The 18586-nt window shown below is 46.2% G+C and overlaps 1 protein-coding gene across 7 annotated transcripts in view; it reads left to right on the top strand.

Moving 5' to 3' along the window:
• Positions 1-18586, top strand: part of HUWE1 (HECT, UBA and WWE domain containing E3 ubiquitin protein ligase 1) — a 139028-nt gene that overhangs the window by 73493 nt on the left and 46949 nt on the right. For all 7 annotated transcript variants that reach the window (XM_038747643.1, XM_038747642.1, XM_038747647.1 and 4 more), the window contains 14 exons: positions 123-256; positions 405-505; positions 734-925; positions 2885-3101; positions 3482-3604; positions 4474-4708; positions 5148-5378; positions 12784-12906; positions 13838-13933; positions 14155-14424; positions 15100-15252; positions 16396-16523; positions 16753-16834; positions 17518-17694. In XM_038747643.1, the coding sequence (XP_038603571.1) occupies positions 123-256; positions 405-505; positions 734-925; positions 2885-3101; positions 3482-3604; positions 4474-4708; positions 5148-5378; positions 12784-12906; positions 13838-13933; positions 14155-14424; positions 15100-15252; positions 16396-16523; positions 16753-16834; positions 17518-17694 (2262 nt within the window). The remainder of the gene's footprint in view (positions 1-122; positions 257-404; positions 506-733; positions 926-2884; positions 3102-3481; positions 3605-4473; positions 4709-5147; positions 5379-12783; positions 12907-13837; positions 13934-14154; positions 14425-15099; positions 15253-16395; positions 16524-16752; positions 16835-17517; positions 17695-18586) is intronic.

Genomic DNA, 18586 nt, shown 5'->3' with positions numbered 1-18586 from the left:
TGTGACATGCCCAAGGCCACAGAGCAGACAAGTGGGGATCTGGGATTAGAATCCAGGTCTCCCCACTCCCTGGCCCGAGCTCTTTTCACTAGGCCATGGTTGCTTCTCCTTTTTCTTGGCAGAGCGAGATCCGAGCCATCTCTGTGAACCAGTGGGGCTCCCAGCTGGGCCTGAGTGTCCTGAGTAAACTGAGTCAGTTGTACTGTTCCCTGGTGTGGGAAAGCACAGTATTGCTCTCACTCTGCACACCAAACAGGTAAGAATGGAAGGAGCACCTCCCTTTGTCTCAGCAAACATTAAGGAGGTGCTGATTTTGGGGGAGCCGATGGGGCTTCTTTTGGTATTGTAAGGTAGCCACAGCTGAGAGACAGTCCGTTTCTTCATTAATTGTGTTGTATTCGCAGCCTACCCTCTGGATGTGAGTTTGGACAGGCAGACATGCAGAAGCTGGTTCCCAAGGAAGAAAAAGCAACCACCAGTACAGGCCAGGGAGCCAAACGGACAGGTAATCTGAACAAAGCTAAATGGGCATTTCTTTATACGCTCTGGGATCACGTCTGATAAATGAATCTAGGGGTAACTAAACCGATACAGAGGTTGGGAAGAGTAGAGTCTGAACTACCAGAGCCTGCCTTTATGCGTTTAATAACAAGGTGTTAAATAAAGCAGTATTAAAGTCTTCTATCCTAAGGCTCTAAAGTAATTGCACTGTTCCCCTTTTTTGGCTGTGTAGAAGGTGAAACAGAAGGAGCAGCTGGGAGCGTGGAGACTTCTGCCCAGGGATTATTGGAAGGAATCGGACTGGATGGCGACACCCTGGCCCCTATGGAAACAGATGAACCCAGTACTTCCGACCCCAAAGGGAAATCAAAAATAACCCCAGCTATGGCAGCCAGAATCAAACAGATAAAGCCTTTGCTATCAGGTCAGTTCTCTGAGCTGTTCAACAGCAGCAGCTTCTAGCCCTGCAAAAATGATCTAGTTTTGGATTTCACGCATGGAAGAGTCGAGTGGCCGAAGGGATGGCCGTTTTTTTAACTCTGCTTATAATCGATCAGTGGTATTTGAGTGCTTCCTATTATTATGGTATTTGTTAAGAGATTACTATGTGTTAAGCACTGTTCTAAGCCCTACTAGGTGCAGAGCACTGTACTAAACACTTGGGAGAGTAAAATACAGCAGAATTGGAAGATTTGTTCCCTCCCCCTATGAGCTTTCAGTCTATACGGGGAGACTATCATCATCATCATCATCAATCGAATTTATTGAGCGCTTACTATGTGCAGAGCACTGTACTAAGCGCTTGGGAAGTACAAATTGGCATTAAATAAGTAATATATAATGTATAATTTATGGGCATGTACATAAGTGCCGTGGGTTTGAAGTTGGGGTAACTTTCAAACACCCAAAGGTCAAAGATCCAGGTTCATAGACAATGCAGAAGAAGGTAGAGCAAGCGGGGAAAAGAGGGTTTAAGCGGGGAAGGCCTTTTGGAGGAGATGTGATCTAAACTGGTACTTTTTCAACTTTGGCATATTACAGTAAAAATAGTTGCGGCTTTAAGCACTTGCTTTGTGTCCAGCACCGTGCTAAACACTGGGGAGGACAGTCTTTTCCATGGGATCGGCTCCACCTGTTACCCCATGCTAGCAAACTGCTGTGGCTTGGGGTGTAGAGGGGGGTGTGTGGGGATTTCCATTCTCACTCAGCTCCCTGTGAGAGCCAACTGCCTACCTGCCTCAATCCTGATCCCCCTTCCCAGCCTGGGGAATAGTTGGGATAAGGGAGGGGTTGGAGCACCTGAGCTGTGGTGCGGGTTTAAAGCGCAGTGCCCAGTCCACGGTTGGCCGGGTGGCAGTCCCTCTGCCCTGCGGGACCTGCGGCTCTGTGGCTAAACCCACGTCCGAACCTCAAGCCTAGTCTCATCCCCGGAGGATTCCTCTGCCACCCGCCTGGCCGCCTGGGTTAACTAGTAGTGGGGGGACTGCTTGCTCCCGTGAGCCCCTGATCCTCTTACGTTCAGTAGCTCACGTTCCAGTTTACTCACTACAGGTCAATGGGTGCGGTCCTTTGAGAGTTTTGGGAGATGGGAACTGAAGGCTCTGATGGGTGAATGATACTGGAAGAGGCTCCACGTGTTTTTGAGAATGAGAGACGTATTTGTTCTTTAGGACCTGCCTGGTATAAGGCCCTATGATGAGTGGTGTTAGAGCAGAGAGTATTTCTCTTCTCCTCGAGGAGCCAAAGTGGATGGGAAATTAGTTTCACACTTAGGGAAATCAATCAATCAATCAATCGTATTTATTGAGCGCTTACTTTGTGCAGAGCACTGTACTAAGCGCTTGGGAAGTACAAATTGGCAACACATAGAGACAGTCCCTACCCAACAGTGGGCTCACAGTCTAAAAGGGGGAGACAGAGAACAAAACCAAGCATACCAACAAAATAAAATAAATAGGATAGAAATGTACAAGTAAAATAAATAAATAAATAGAGTAATAAATATGTACAACCATATATACATATATACAGGTGCGGTGGGGAAGGGAAGGAGGTAAGATGGGGGGATGGAGAGGGGGGCGAGGGGGAGAGGAAGGAAGGGGCTCAGTCTGGGAAGGCCTCCTGGAGGAGGTGAGCTCTCAGCAGGGCCTTGAAGGGAGGAAGAGAGCTAGCTTGGCGGATGGGCAGAGGGAGGGCATTCCAGGCCCGGGGGATGACGTGGGCCGGGGGTCGACGGCGGGACAGGCGAGAACGAGGTACGGTGAGGTACGGAAATGCCAAATTCAGGTATTTTACAGGCCTCTGTAGCAGTATTCTGGGGCTAGATTTTGAATTGGAGAGCCATGGGCAGATACCAACCTGATTTACCATTCCGGGTTTTCAGCTTCCTCCAGGTTAGGCCGAGCTCTTGCTGAGCTGTTTGGACTCCTCGTTAAACTGTGTGTGGGATCTCCTGTTCGTCAGAGAAGGAGCCACCACGCAGCCAGCACCACCACGGCCCCAACACCCGCAGCTAGATCGACGGCCTCGGCTCTCACCAAACTCCTCACCAAAGGCTTATCCTGGCAGCCGCCGCCTTACACACCGACTCCCAGGTTCAGGTGAGTGCTTCAGTGGTTAACTATTTGATCCTTGGACTTTACTATCATGAGGTCTGGGTCTAGAATGTACCTCAGAGCCTTAAATTATGGGCCCCGAGAGACAGGGAAAAGGATTTTTAAATCGGCATTAGAGAGTGGACTTTTCAGGTGCCAGTTCTCATTGGATAAGCATCTTAATTCATTTACCTCCCAGATATTAATAGCCCAGATTGTATGATGACCCCACTATCCCATAGGTGTCATTCCATCGGGAGGTTTATTTTGCCCCTCTTTCATCCATCCATAGCTTCTACGTGAACCATAGCAATTATAATTATATCTGTAGTTTCTTAGCTACCCAACCGTAGAAACGTTAGCTAACTTTCTCTTCCGCTCCTCAGGCTGACTTTCTTCATCTGTTCCGTTGGCTTCACATCCCCCATGCTGTTTGATGAGAGAAAGTATCCCTACCACCTCATGCTGCAGAAGTTCCTGTGCTCTGGAGGCCACAATGCTCTTTTTGAGTAAGTGCTATCCCTTCACATCTGGATCATTTCCTTGGTTGTTTTTGGCCTTATTATCTGGACTAAAGTCCATCTTGGGACCCTTGGGAAGTCATAAATCCGGGGGAAAAACCAGGGAGAGAATAGCAAATCGTCACTTTGGTGTTTAAAAAAAAAAAAAGGACTGTCCTATATTTGGCGAGTACACTGCCTTCAGAGAAGTCTTGTCTTTTTGGCAAGGTGAGAAGGGGATGCGTACTTTTGGTGTAGGAAATCAGCAGTTGATAGAGTTAAAGTTTCCAGGATCTCTGCTTTTACTTCAGAAGCGTGAAGCAGCGTGGCTCAGTGGAAAGAGTGCAGGCTTTGGAGTCAGAGGTCATGGGTTTGAATCCCGGCTCCGCCACATGTCTGCTGTGTGACCCTGGGCAAGTCACTTCACTTCTCTGGGCCCCAGTTCCCTCATCTGTAAAATGGGGATTAAGACTGTGAGCCCCACGTGGGACAACCTGATCACCTTGTATCCCCCAGCGCTTAGAACAGTGCTTTGCACATAGAAAGCGCTTAACAAATGGCATTATTATTATTTATTATTATTCAGAAATCATCCTAGCAAGCATGGGTGCCTATCCAATACATTTTTTAAAATGACCGATATCAGATTCTACTTTTAGCCCTGCCCTGCTCTGAGCTCAAATCTTTCTCTTTCCTTTTGGCGATCCTGATGACTTAAGTATCTTGCGAATCTGAGAGGTCAAGACTGGATCTGGGTCGTGGGCTATGACGCGAAGGGCCTTATAACACCAATACGCATGTTATATCTGGAGAATCTGGAAGTCTAGCCTTCATGCTGCAGTTGTAATTTTGTCTTCCCTCTCCTCGCAACCTCCTAGGACTTTCAACTGGGCGCTGTCCATGGGAGGCAAAGTTCCTGTTTCTGAGGGGCTGGAGCACCCAGACCTGCCCGATGGAACAGGAGAATTCCTGGATGCCTGGCTTATGCTGGTGGAGAAGATGGTGAATCCAACCACAGTGCTCGAGTCGCCACACTCCCTGCCTGCTAAACTGCCCGGGGGCCAGAACTACCCCCAGTTCAGCGCTCTTCGCTTCTTGGTGGTGACTCAGAAGGTGATTATCGGATACCGGGGCTAAAGGTGTTTACAGAAACAGTCTTTAGAAGCAGGAGTATTTGAGTAGCGAGGTGCAGTTGGCCGGGTGCTGGTGCATTGGTGATGGAGATTGCTTGTTTGGGACTAGGGAGAGGAATAAAATATGATGCGAAAGCTTCGTAGATGCAGTACACCTAGGTCTTTGATGTGTCCTGCTAATGATCGGGTCACGGTTGGGATGGAAAATTAGAGGAAACCATCACTCAAGGTGATCACACTGATACTTTGATACACCCGGGAGTGGGCTCTATTATTGCTTTTGCTGGGCTGCTAGGCCCTTGTTCCCTTTCCGTTGGGCCCAAACTGTCATTTTAAAGACTTAGCCCCTTTTGCGACCAGAAGCTTTCAGGGATGGTTGTGACTAAAGAATGTTCATGTACTGTGCCCTTTCCGTGCAGGCTGCCTTCACTTGTATCAAGAACTTGTGGAATCGGAAGCCACTGAAAGTCTATGGCGGGCGAATGGCCGAATCTATGCTAGCCATCCTTTGCCACATCTTGCGAGGAGAGCCTGTGATCCGAGAGAGACTGAGCAAGGAGAAGGAAGGTGCCCGAGGTGAAGAGGAGTCGGGACAGGAGGAAGGTGGTTCCCGCAGAGAACCTCAAGTCAACCAGCAGCAGTTGCAGCAGGTAGGATGCAGAGGATAGGATTCTTCCCTCCACCCCTTCCTGTGCCCCCCTGCACAAATAGAACAAGGGTAGGAATGATAAACCGAGCACTGGCCCAACTCCAGCTTTGTGCCCACCCGAAGAAGTAAGTGTCCTTTTCCTTAGTCTGGATTTTTGGTTTGCCAAATTTGGAATTTTCTCACTCCCCGTATTAGCTTTTTTTTTTTTTTCTTCCTTTAAGTCTCTAGCTACATGTAGCTGTCTTTCATACTTGAAGACAGTGCTACTCTTAGTGAGATTCATCTGTGGGTGTGTGTGGCTGAAATTGCCAGTGCAGGCTCTGCACCGAAAAGGATGGTCCTTTTGTGGTCGTGTGCGTTGGTTTGCAGCACCTGGAGCTGTGTTTTTTTGTTGTTGTTGTTTTGTTTTTTTGCTTAAGCCTTCTCATCTCCCGGTTCTGCCAGAGCTTCTATTCAGAAAGAGCCGTTCCTCTCTTTCAGTGCCCCATGCTGGTCTGTCTGCTGAAGTTGTCTCCCAGTTCGGGCTGTGATGCCGTATTGTCTGAGCCTTGGCTTTACTACACCTTTAAAATGTTTCCTCTGTCCCCCTTGTTTTCAGTTGCCCAATTTCAGCACATCATACAGCAGCTGTTTGGGTATCCTACTGTCATCCATTCTTCTCACATGTCCCACCCAACGAAGCTGGGTTGAGGTGAGCATCACTTCAGTGCTAGCAGACTGACTTGGTTCCAGGGCTTTCTCGTTTTTGATCCTATCTTGATACCTAATAATGGGTGCGGTCCATAAACGAGGCCCACGGAACCACTCCAGGAGGTGGAAGTGGCATTTGGGGGGCGTTCCGGGCCTGGCAACCTTAGACAAGATTTAGTACTGCACTGTACTGGAGACCTTCCGTTTGGTCTGAAGACTGATGCCTCACTGCCACCCCGCTGGCAATCTCCCAAAGGATGTGCTGACCTTCTTGATCCACTTTTATATTTCTTTGTCTCCCTTCACTGTAGGAGACTGTGTTGCCCAGGTAACAAATCTGACACAGCATTTAGCCAGTAAAGATCTACGGTTGTGTTTAGACCTTAGGGGCTGTGTTGTTTTTTGGTCTGCTTTTGTAATTGGGTTTCTTTGGTGGGGTTTTTTTTTCCCAGATCTCTTGTCAGTTCATACAGCCTGACTGACTCTACAAAGCAGTTTATACGTGTAATATTTTTGGTACTTTTTGAGCGCTTATTAATTGCCAGGCACTGTATCAAGTGCTGGGCAGATAAAAGATTATGAAGTTGGGTACAGCCCCTGTCCACATGGGCCTGCCAGTCTAAATATGTACTTGCTTGTCATGTTGGAGGTATGTCTGTAGAGCCAGCAGACCTCTGCCTTTTAAGTGTCTCTCTAGAACTTCTGAGGCGCTTGTAATGGATTTAGTTGGAAGAATATCCCAGAGGTTTGGAAATATATTTTTAAAGCCAGCATCCAGGCTCATGGTCACATCCTCTAGCGGGAGTGGGCCTGACATACAGCTCCAACCTGTTAGCAGCTAGGGATGGCACCCAGGCTGTCGAAGTGACCAGCCAGGCCATCATGAAGCAATTGAAGACTCTTGATGAGCTTCTCAGCAACTTACTCAACGCCAAAAAATCCACATCTTCTGCTGGGCTCAGGTGTTTTCTCAAGCCTGTCAAATCCGTTGAGGAGCTTCATTGTTGCTCCCTGCACTTTTCCTGAATCGGAGATGCTGCAGAGTTCAAATTCTCTGGGTCTGAAGCCACTCTAGGGCTCTAGGCACTTGAAGTCAAAGGTATTTCGCTGTAGCTAATCCATAAGGTCTTTAGCTACAATCTTGCAAGCAGTAAAGATGGCTAGGATCTTGCCAGCAGTAAAGAGGAGCGAGATGCCTCGATGTTTGCCACAAACTGATATTTCACCTTCCTTTGTGAATTTGGGGCTGGTGTTGGCAACCTTGAGATTCGGCAACATCTGTGTGTTCCATATGTGGAGGAAAAGTGTGCATGAACTTTTAAACAATGTAGCTCTCGACTGTTCATGCCTTCAGGTCCAGATTCTTTACCATTTTTCACCGCTCTGGCTGCAGTGATGACTTCCTCAATAGTTGGGACAATTGCCGTGTCTTTGAATGTTAGATTTTGTAGGTTATCCAGGGTCTCATCTCTTTGAAAGATGTGTGCTTAAGAACAAGTGTTGTCATCTTGACTCTATAGAGGTGCTGTGATGAGGGTATTGGCTGTATATTGTTTATAGTGAGCGTATTTGTAGATGAAGTGAAGTTAGGTGTCCTGTTGTGCCTGTATTAACTTGCCCCCTTTTCCATCCTTAAGTGGAAGGAGGGGAGTCTGCCACCAAAACCCACCGGCCTAAGGAAGCTCCCTCTCTCCCAAAGAGCCTCCATTCCCTTTTCCATCATGCCTATGCCCACGAGCACACAACACTCCCTCTCTTTATCCTGGCTTCAGGGAGCCAGGAATCCCTGTTCTTTTTAGTAGGCTGCTTTTGTCATCTTCAGAGACTTTCCAAAGGCCCCTAATGCCATGTTACCTGTGTTTCAGCTTTTTGAGTTAGGTAATGGAACTTAACCTAGGTCATAGCTTTCCCTCTTTCCATCCTTAGAATACTTTTCCTTGATGGCATGACACAGTTCAGCCTGTGCAGTCCCCTGTATGTGTCCAACTTTAGGCTGCTGATGACCTACGAAAGGAGTGTCCTGAGAGGAGGGATTGCATCTTTACTTATTGTATGTTCTCCTAATATGTGGTACAACAGCCCACCCACCGTTGCTGTGATAGGATGTGTCCCATTTTCGTCTTCCCCTTTTAGGACCTCTTCCTTGGAAAGGAGAGGATTTCTCTGACAGTCATCCCACTTGGGGGATTTTATCTTTAGGAAGAACAGGCATTAATAGTGAATCCATTACCTGAGGTGCCTAATGATTACTTCCTGTAGCAGACAGTTGTCTGCTGCTTAGTTATTGGTGAGTTGTGGGCCACAAGGTCATACAGAATGTTTCTGTAACAGTGATATTGCCATCCAATCAACCAATGGTGTTTTATTGAGCTCGGTATGAAGCAGTTGGGAGAATACAATACAAAGGAGTAGGTATAGGCAATCCCTGTCCACAAGGTGCTTACAGACTAGAGGGGGAGATGGACAGTAAAATGTAATTGGGTATGTATAAAAGTGCCGGGGAAAGTTGAATGTCAAAGTGCTTAATGTTTGTCCTTAATCCCTTAGTTCGGGGGCTTGATGTCAGCCAACATGGGAAGTCCGTCAATCCAAATGCACTGAGGCAGGGAGCTTCAACCAGTTATTTGGCTTATATGGTTCGATTATTAAAGGTATTAGATGGCACCAGGGCATCACTATGCCTCTACTACCAGAAGAGGCCATTCCAACCATTTTGGATCCCCTTGAAGAGTGAGCCAAAGCTTGCAGATTCCCCTTATCATCAGCAAAAGATGGAGCAGTCACTGGGTCCGCATCACATTGACTGAGTGGCTTGCCTAACCTAACTCAAGCCGTGGTGAAAAATCTTTAAAGCCAGAAAGATTTTCGGATATGGATTTGGCAAGATCTACCAGGATGAACCAAACCGAGAAAGCATATAAAGCTACCTTGGGTCCTCCCTTTTTTTTCCCCTAAAGAGAAACCTTGACTGGGGCGTACAGTTGGCCTGGAGCTCGGACAGGGACTTTCCTTGCGGTTAGCACTGCTTCACCATTCAGATAAGAGCTGAACAGCCGTCATTTCATTCATCTGTGCCCAGAGGCAGGAAACCTGTATAGGAATCTAGACAGGGCCACCAGGATCCCCAGCCACCCCTTTTAAAATCTAGCCACACATGACCCCAGTGAGGTGCCGGGTACGGGGGTGGCCACTTTAGTCATTTAGGGAGAACAGGTACCAAGGTCACAGAACAGATTGAGACCCCAACTGCAGTATAATAATGATAATCATAATCACATTTGTTAAGCGTTTGCTATGAGTAAAGCACTGTTCTAGGCGCTGGGGGGGATGCAAGGCGATCAGGTTGTCCCATGTGGGGCTCACAATCGTAATTCCCATTTTACAGATGAGGGAATTGAGGCTCAGAGAAGTAAAGTGACTTGCCCAAGGTCTCACAGCAGACTTGTAGTGGAGCAGGGATTAGAACCCTTGACCTCTGACTCCCAAGCCCAAGCTCTTTCCACTGAGCCACGCTGCTTGTCCATATACCACTGTGCTCTCCAATTTGATCGACTGTCATCAAGTACGATACATTGGCTCCATAGGAGTAGATGAGTAATGTAGCTACATTTATGTTTTTCACTTTTCCGAGAAGTTCCACAGCAGGGTAGCTGGCAGTTGGTAGTAAAATGGATATGCCAACTGTCCTTAGTGATTCCACCCCCTCTGACTTTCCCTCCCCTTGTCTTTTTCTATTATATTTAAAGGCTTGTGCCAAGCATTGTTCTAAGTGCTGGGGTAGATACAAGATAATCAAGTTGGACACGGTCCCTGGCCCACGTAGGGCTCACAGTTTTAAGTAGGAGGGGGAACAGGAAAGCAGTGTTGCCTAATGGATAGAACATGGGCCTGAAAAGTAGAAGAACCTGGGTTCTAATCCTGGCTCTGCCACTTGTCTGTTATGTGACCTTGGACAAGTCGTTTCACTTCTGTGCCTCATGCACCTCATCTGTAAAATGGGGATTTGGACTGTGAGCCCCATGTGGGACAGGAACTCTGTCCAAACCCAATTACTTTGTCTCTACTCCAGCGCTTTGTACAGTGCCTGGTAGATAATAGGCACTTAATAAATGCCACAATTGTTATTAATATTAATTAATTAATATGGGAAATCCATGCTTTCCCATGCCTCTGGAGACCTGGTGATTTATGGCTTGAAGTAAGGTGTAAATTTACTTGCATTGTACGTGCCATAAGTCAAACACTTTAGGTCTCTGGCTGCCTTTATCTTCTCTGGGGCTCTCTAATTGGAATCTCCACAGTGGAGATCTGTGACCTTTGGATATTTGATATTCGCCCCACCCCAACTCCAAGGCATTTGTGTACATATCTTTAAATGATATAAGTTACTTATTTAAGTCAATATTGCTATCTGTCTTCCCCTCCAGACACTAAGCTCATTGTGGGCAGAAGCGTTTCTGCCAATTCAGTTGTATGGTACTCTTCCAAATGCTTAGTTCAGTGCTCTGCACATAGTAAGCACTCAATAAATACTATTGATTGGGGAAACTGGGCATCCAAAAACATCCTGTTGGGCAGACTTCAGTTGAAGCCTTGGCTCCCGAAGAATGTCTTCTCTGTCTTCAGCTTACACAAGGACTGTTGGATCATCGAAGGTCCCCAGTCATCTCCTCCGGGACACAGGCAGCATCCAAGCTGATGCTGGATTGGAATAGTTGGTTTCTGGGCCTCTTCCTGTGCTCCCTATTGTACAAGATTCTGTCAGACGGACTGCGGAAGAGTGAACTTAAAGAAGCCCTCTTTGGGTCAAGTAAGACCAGCTGCTTATGAATGCCACACTCATAATGGAAGGACTCAACCCACTCGGCACGATCCACTCATCTTCTACTCAAATGTGACATCCAGATCCACAAACCCTTCGCACCGGTAGCTTGGCATCTTTTGGATGGGAGGTGGACAGAAGGGCTCCGCCTTGTCTTCGGGATGTGTTGGCATTCCAGAGACTGACCACCAGCATGTTCTGTCCTCTCATTTGGGCACTGAGTCCTTTTCATCTTAGACTGCTTTGTCACCAATGGACCTAGCGTACTGATGTCGTCTCTATGTTTCATGTTTGCCTTAGAAATAGGGCATTGGGAAGCTCCCACACTGTTCCTGGAGGACTTATTTATGGTTCTGCCATCAATTAAGACTCATCCATTCCTCGGGATGCTATCTGGAGATGATAAAGCCTTATCTACTTTATCAAGCCCCTGCATATCTGTGGCCTTAAATCCTTTAGGTCTGATGCTTGTCGCCTCTTTCTTGTCAGCGAGGGCCCCTGTGCTACCACTTAACCCATGTCTTTCTAATCCAAGTGAGTGAATGAATGAATGAATAATCCCTTTAATAGTAGTGGTATTTGTTAAGCACTTAGTAAGTGTCAAGGACTGCTCTGAGCACTGGGGAAGATGCAAGATAATCAGGTCAGACAGTCTCTTGTCCCACACAGGGCTCATAGTCTAAGTAGGAAGAAAAACAGGTATCGCCCATTTAACAGATTCTTTACCCCAGCCCTCAAGGTACCTCTGGTGCTGATCAGAGCTTCCTCCCTATGGTAGCTTCTACATTTTCTTGACTGTCAACCCTCCCACGTTTTTTCCTGATGGTAAATCTCCAGGATAGACTACCCTTATCCCTGATGTCGAGTTCAATCCATTACTACCTGGTTCACCTCAAACTTTCAGAAGATGAATAGCTAGCTCTTTGATTTTTCAGAACGCTGTATCTTCCCAGGGTGGGCCACCTTGAAGAGGATGAGGGCCAACATAGTGGCCTCAGCTGCACCCCTTTCTCTTAAAAAGGGTGGAGTCCTCTGGAAGGGACAAGTACCTTCTGTGGTGATCCTTAACAGCAGTTGGACGAAATTTCTAGAGTAGCTATGTGGTCTTTCCTCCGTTTCAGTAGCCATTACTGCTTGGGTGTGGGTCTATTCAAGCATCTCTGTTAAACGCCCCAATCTCACCATCAAGTTCAGAGCCCACCTACTGCATCTTTCAAAGTGATCATCTGGTGTCCCTTCGCCAAAGATAGGTATCTCGTAACCTCAATGCTGCACGGGTTTGTTCTCTTTCAAAGGCAGTGCTTGCTTCTTGGAGCCAATGACAGCACTATCAGGAAACTGGAGGTGGGGAGAGGCTTTCTCCTGTAGGATGAGGGGAGTCCTCATGTGCTTTTTTGGGTTAGATTGTGTGCTGTCCAGGGAGAGAGCCCCTTTAATGTTTTTTAAGACACCGGTGTGTCATGTAGAGTGCCTCCACACTTCTGGAGAATTCAGGTTAGCGTACACAATCCATCTCTCTGTAAAAAAGCAGCTTTTATTTTTGAAGGCTTGAAACTTCCACCTCCCTGTTCTTGATCTCATGATTATCTGCATCAGAGTCCCTGTTGCTAAAGAGCACTCCACTAGGCCTTTGGGGGCCACCAATAAAGTGGAGAACTTAGTCCCTTTGATCTGGATCCTTTTCCTCAAATTAAGCGGCTTTGGTGTTGTTTGATAGCTGTGTGTGCCTGGGAGAACCGTACCGAGCATCGCCGCAACTCTTCAGGCAGTGAGCTTTGTGGGCTTTCTTCCTCTGTCTGATCATTTTAGCGGTTTCATCTAACAAAAACTTGCATAATTGGCACTTGTTATGTCTCCCACTTATGATTCTTGAATTATGCTTTCTCTTTTTCAGTTAATGGACATGGGCTTCACAAGGGAGCATGCTATGGAGGCCCTACTAAATACCAGCACCATGGAGCAAGCCACAGAATACTTACTGACGCACCCGCCTCCCCTGATGGGTGGAGTTGTGCGGGTAAGTTAATTGCTTCTAGCTGCACTGCTAAAGGGAATGGTATACTAGCCTGCTTGAAAGTGTCTCTTTCTTTCACTGCTAATCCTCCTTCCAGTAGTTATTTTCCGTTTCTCAGACCTCTCCATTGCAACCTTCCAGAGACCAGTAGTGGTAGGAATTTAACTCGTTTCTGCACAGTGCCTACCGTGGGCTTTTTTTGGTGCCAATCTCTGCTACAACGTTTCCTCCCAAACAATGTGGGTCTCTCAAAGATTGTGGCTTACTTGGTTTCTGAAGGAGAAACTCATATTTGCAGTTGGAAGACGTTTCCACGGGTTGATGAAGCTGTGGAAACTCATCCGCACTCTCCCTTTAACTGCTTTTGCTGGTCTTTACAAGTGTATGTAATATTGGCTAGGTTTGTATAAGAACTTTATCAGGAGACGTCCTGTCCTCAATGATTCTGCCTGGAGCGGATCAATCAATCAATCAGTCAATCGTATTTATTGAGCGCTTACTATGTGCAGAGCACTGTACTAAGCGCTTGGGAAGTACAAATTGGCAACACATAGAGACAGTCCCTACCCAACAGTGGGCTCACAGTCTAAAAGGGGGAGACAGAGAACAGAACCAAACATACCAACAAAATAAAATAAATAGGATAGAAATGTACAAGTAAGATAAATAAATAAATAGAGTAATAAATATGTACAACCATATATACATATATACAGGTGCTGTGGGGAAGGGAAGGAGGTAAGATGGGGGGATGGAGAGGGGGACGAGGGGGAGAGGAAAGAAGGGGCTCAGTCTGGGAAGGCCTCCTGGAGGAGGTGAGCTCTCAGCAGGGCCTAAGCGGATCTTAAAGTAAACCCCGCGATTAGTTTTTTCTGGGGGCGGGAGGCTTTACCCTGACGGTGCAGGTGCCGGATGCGTTGTTGTTGCTCTGCAGGATCTGAGCATGTCAGAAGAAGACCAGATGATGCGAGCCATTGCCATGTCTTTGGGACAGGATATTCCTATGGATCAGAGGGCAGAATCACCTGAGGTAATCAAATTCAGAGCCCCCCTAGGAGGGGATAGGACAACATGGATCGATAGCCATGTTGTACTTTCCCATGTGCTTAGTACAGTCCTCTTCACACAGTAAGCGCTCAATAATTACGATTGAATGAGTGAATGGATGTCAGTGGAAAAAATTATTCAAGGAAATTTAAGGGGGGATTCACCTGTTTGCAACTTTGGCAATCATTTCTGTACTGCTTGCAGGAAGCTGCCTGCAGGAAGGAGGAGGAAGAACGTAAAGCCCGGGAAAAGCAGGAAGAAGAGGAGGCCAAATGCTTGGAGAAATTCCAGGATGCTGAGCCCCTAGAGCAGGAGGAGCTGCACAGTTTCACGGACACCATGCTGCCAGGCTGCTTTCATCTCCTAGATGAGCTGCCAGATACAGTTTACCGCGTGTGTGATCTCGTGATGACGGCCATCAAACGTAATGGAGCCGACTACCGGGACATGATTCTGAAGCAGGTCGTTAATCAGGTGAGGGCCTCTGGAGTCCGGGAAAAGGGAGAGATGTCCGTTGAGCCGGGTGGATATAGTTCTGAAACATCTGATCATTGCTGTTTAGAAGCGAGGTCCACAGTCTTTAAAACAACTCTGAATTGATAGACCTTGATTTCTAAGGAATATTTATCGATTGCTTTATAAATCAATCCGTGGTATTGAGCACTCACTGTGGGGCGAGCTCTGTGCTAAGCGCTTGGGAATGTACAGTGTAACAGTTGGTTTTGAGATATGAAAACCGTAATGAGGTCGGTGGGGGGAGGTGAAGGCTTAGTACAGTGCTCTGCACACAATAAGCGCTCAATAAATTAGATTGAAAGAATCGATGCTCACCAGGTGAAGAGCATCAAGGAGGCAAGGTTATTCATTTTTTTCCAGATTACTCATTTTATGGTTGAAAGAGTCCAAAAGAAGCTTTCCCTCGGTGGGTTTTATTTTCCCTCTACCCAATTCCCATCAACAGGGTCAACGTTTGAGTTATTGACTGATGGCCTTACTGAGTCACAAACCTCCCCACTCTGTGGGGAAGTATTTGAATAAGTGAAAGCGGCTTTAAGGAAAACCTGTGTATTTCTATATTGCTTCTAGGAAAGATATAACATTCAGGTTGACACTTGATTACCAGGTTTTTCTGTTTTTTTGCTCTGTTAGGTATGGGAAGCAGCTGATGTTTTAATCAAAGCAGCTCTCCCCTTAACAACTAGTGACACAAAAACAGTCTCTGAATGGATCAGTCAAATGGCCACCCTCCCTCAGGCCTCCAATTTGGCAACCAGGATCTTGCTTTTGACACTGCTCTTTGAGGTAAGGCTTAGCCCGTACCTGGCTAATTGTTTTCTCTTTCTGCCTCCTATCCTGTCGGGGAACACTAGTTTTTATCCTTGTACTCGTTCGGTAGTGAATATCTGTAGCAGAAACTTGAGCTGTCATAACTTTATCATGGTAGAATTAACAAGTTGTTGAAAGGATAAGGCGGCCTCAGAATTGAAGCGGCACAGCTTCCTTAATTCTGGCCAGTGCACTAGAAGAGGGTGCAAGGGGAGTCTGCAGAAAGCTTACTTTTATTCTAAGGTAGTCATTGTTCATTTGGTAGAGGAATTTGAGCAGCTTGCCTAGATGTCTTTGAATCTCCATGTGTAAACTGGGTTAGGAATTTCTTATTCATTCCACAGTGTGGGTTGTTGGAATTTGTGTGTGGTGGGGGAGGGGGCTTTTTGGTTTTGTGGGGGGTTTTGTGTTGGGTTTTTTTGGTGGGAGGGGGGAATTGTGTTTTTGTTTATTGAGGGTTTTTTCATCATCATCAATCGTATTTATTGAGCGCTTACTATGTGCAGAGCACTGTACTAAGCGCTTGGGAAGTACAAATTGGCAACATATAGAGACAGTCCCTACCCAACATTGGGCTCACAGTCTAAAAGGGGGAGACAGAGAACAAAACCAAACATACTAACAAAATAAAATAAATAGAATAGATAGGTACAAGTAAAATAAATAAATAGAGTAATAAATAAATAAATAGAGTAATAAATAGGTTTTTTGAGGTGGTTAGGCTCCAGGCTTCAAGGTTTCACTTCCATGGTACTAAAGTGTAGTTCCAAATCCATTGTTTAAGACAGTCTTTAGTTCTGCAGAGGTGATTGTGCTAGGCAGCCAACCGCCATATGACTAGGTGACATCTGCCAATGCTGGAGAACTTTAGACTTGAAAAACTAATGCCTTAAAAATTAAAAAAACCCTTGGAATTTCTTAGGAATGTCCAACTCCGTGGGCAGGGTACATATAAGTTTCCACGGTCCTAATTCCTTCTCCCAGAAAACTATCCAGGCATGATTAGTGGCATCTTGATTCCCCAGTAGCTTCATCCTAGTCAAATGATCTTCAGTTAATATTGTTTTCCATTGCAATCCCAACCCCCCCTTTTTTTTTTTCCCTTGGATGTTCATTTAGGAACTGAAGCTGCCGTGTGCTCGGGTGGTTGAATCCAGTGGAATCCTGAATGTTTTGATTAAACTGTTAGAGGTAGTTCAGCCTTGTCTACAAGCAGCCAAAGAACAGAAGGAAGTTCAAACACCTAAGTAAGTGATTGTTTTCGGTTGGTCTCTTGTTCGGGTTTTACTAGCCCGCAACTGCGCGTCCTCTTCACAGCATGTGGGGTGAAGCTTTAATTAGGTAGTGATTTTGCTATGAGGATCAGCACTGTGAATGCTTCCTGTAGTAAGCTAATTTAGATCCCTAAACGTTCCAGTAGTTCCTGTTTGTGCAGTCTTCATGTTAACTGAAACAAGATCAACTGTCCCATTTCAGGTGGATTACCCCAGTACTGCTCCTGATAGACTTTTATGAGAAGACAGCTATTTCTTCTAAAAGGAGAGCACAGATGAACAAGGTAGGTCTCTGGGATCTGTTGTAGAGTTGTAACAGTTGCAAGCCCTAGGGTGAAAATAATAATAATAATAATAATAATAATAATAATAATTATGGTATTTGTTAAGCACTTACTATGTGCCAAGCACTGTTCTAAGCACTGGGGTGGGGACAGGGTTATCAGGCTGTCTCATGTGGGGCTCAGTCTTAATCCCCATTTTACAGATGAGGTAACTGAGGGCACAGAGAAGTTAAGTGACTTGCCCAAAGTCACGCAGCTGACAAGTGGTGGAGTCAGGATTAGAACCCATGACTTCCAACTCCCAAGCCCGGGCTCATCCCACTAAGCCACGCTGCTTCCCAAAGAGGAAAGGGGAGCGGGAGGCCAAGGGAATCGGACTGAGGTTCAAATCTCTTGATGGGTGGTGGCCAGTTTTTGTTAGGTGGGGTAAACCAAAATAATCTTTTAGGCTGATTATCCCAGGGAAGGTCTTTGCTGTATTACGGAATTGACATTTCTTTGAAAAGCAGTCCTCAGTGCAGGCCACCAAGAGAAGAATTAAACCTTTAAGAACATGCCTTTACTTCCACCCCCTCCAAGAAGGGTTTTGATTAGTGAATATCCCCAGGAAGAGGAGCCAGCCTTCCCCGGTCTAAAGTCACCTCAGGTCTTGCCGCAACAATAACTTGCCATTCTCTGTCTAGTACTTACAGGCCAACAGTAATAATTGGCGCTGGTTTGACGATCGCTCTGGACGCTGGTGTAGCTACAGCGCAAGCAACAACAGCACCATTGACGCCGCCTGGAAAGCCGGAGAGACAAGTGTTCGCTTCACAGCTGGCCGGAGAAGATACACTGTTCAGTTCACTACTATGGTTCAGGTATGACATCCAGAGCTGTAACTAAACATTTAGGATAGTGCTGAGGGTTTCCTTTAACTATATTTAGGCCAGGAATTGAATAGAATGGCCAAAGTGTCCAGAAGACACTAGCAGGGGACAGATATACTGAATTTTATTGAGAACTCTTGCTCATCTTTATGGGGTTTGTAGTCCAGCTGAGTGTTGCTCTCAGGATAAAGGGCCTTTTCACATTTAGATCTGTACCCTTTATTTATCTCGCCCTCCGCCCCACAGCACTCATGAACATTTCCTGTAATTCTTTTTAATGTCTGTCTGTAAGCTCCTCGTGGATAGGAGATCAGTCTACCAACTTTTATAGTGTACTCTCATAAACTGTTAGAACTGTGCTGTGCACACAGTAAGCACTCAAATACAATTGATTGAAAACAGCTGCAGGAAGACTAAACTTCCACATGGGCCATTTCACCATGCCCTGAAGTGATGTGCTTCTCAGTCCTCTGGTACTAGGACAATAATAATAATAATAATAATATTTAAGAGCTTAATGTGTGCCAGGCACTGTACTATATGCTGGGGTAATTACCAGCAAATGGGTTTGGACAGAGTCCCTGTCCCACGTGGGGCTCACAGTCTTAATCCCCATTTTACAGATAAGGGAACTGAGGCCCAGAGAAGTGTGCCCAGGGTCACACAGCAGACAAGTGGCTGAGCCGGGATTAGAACCCATGACCTTCTGACTCCCAAACCCGTGCTCTTTCCACTATGCCATGCTGCTTAGCAGGATATGAGGCTGTCCTCTCATGCCCCAGAAAAAGGAAGTGTTATCAGACTCTTTTAAATCTGTTCTGTGACCACTGCTTTTTTGTGGGGGGCCTTATACCAAATTCACTAACCCTCCTGAAAATTGTCT

Source organism: Tachyglossus aculeatus, chromosome 6 (assembly GCF_015852505.1).
Source record: "Tachyglossus aculeatus isolate mTacAcu1 chromosome 6, mTacAcu1.pri, whole genome shotgun sequence".
Taxonomy (NCBI): domain Eukaryota; kingdom Metazoa; phylum Chordata; class Mammalia; order Monotremata; family Tachyglossidae; genus Tachyglossus; species Tachyglossus aculeatus.
This window is presented reverse-complemented; position numbering and strand designations above follow the sequence as displayed.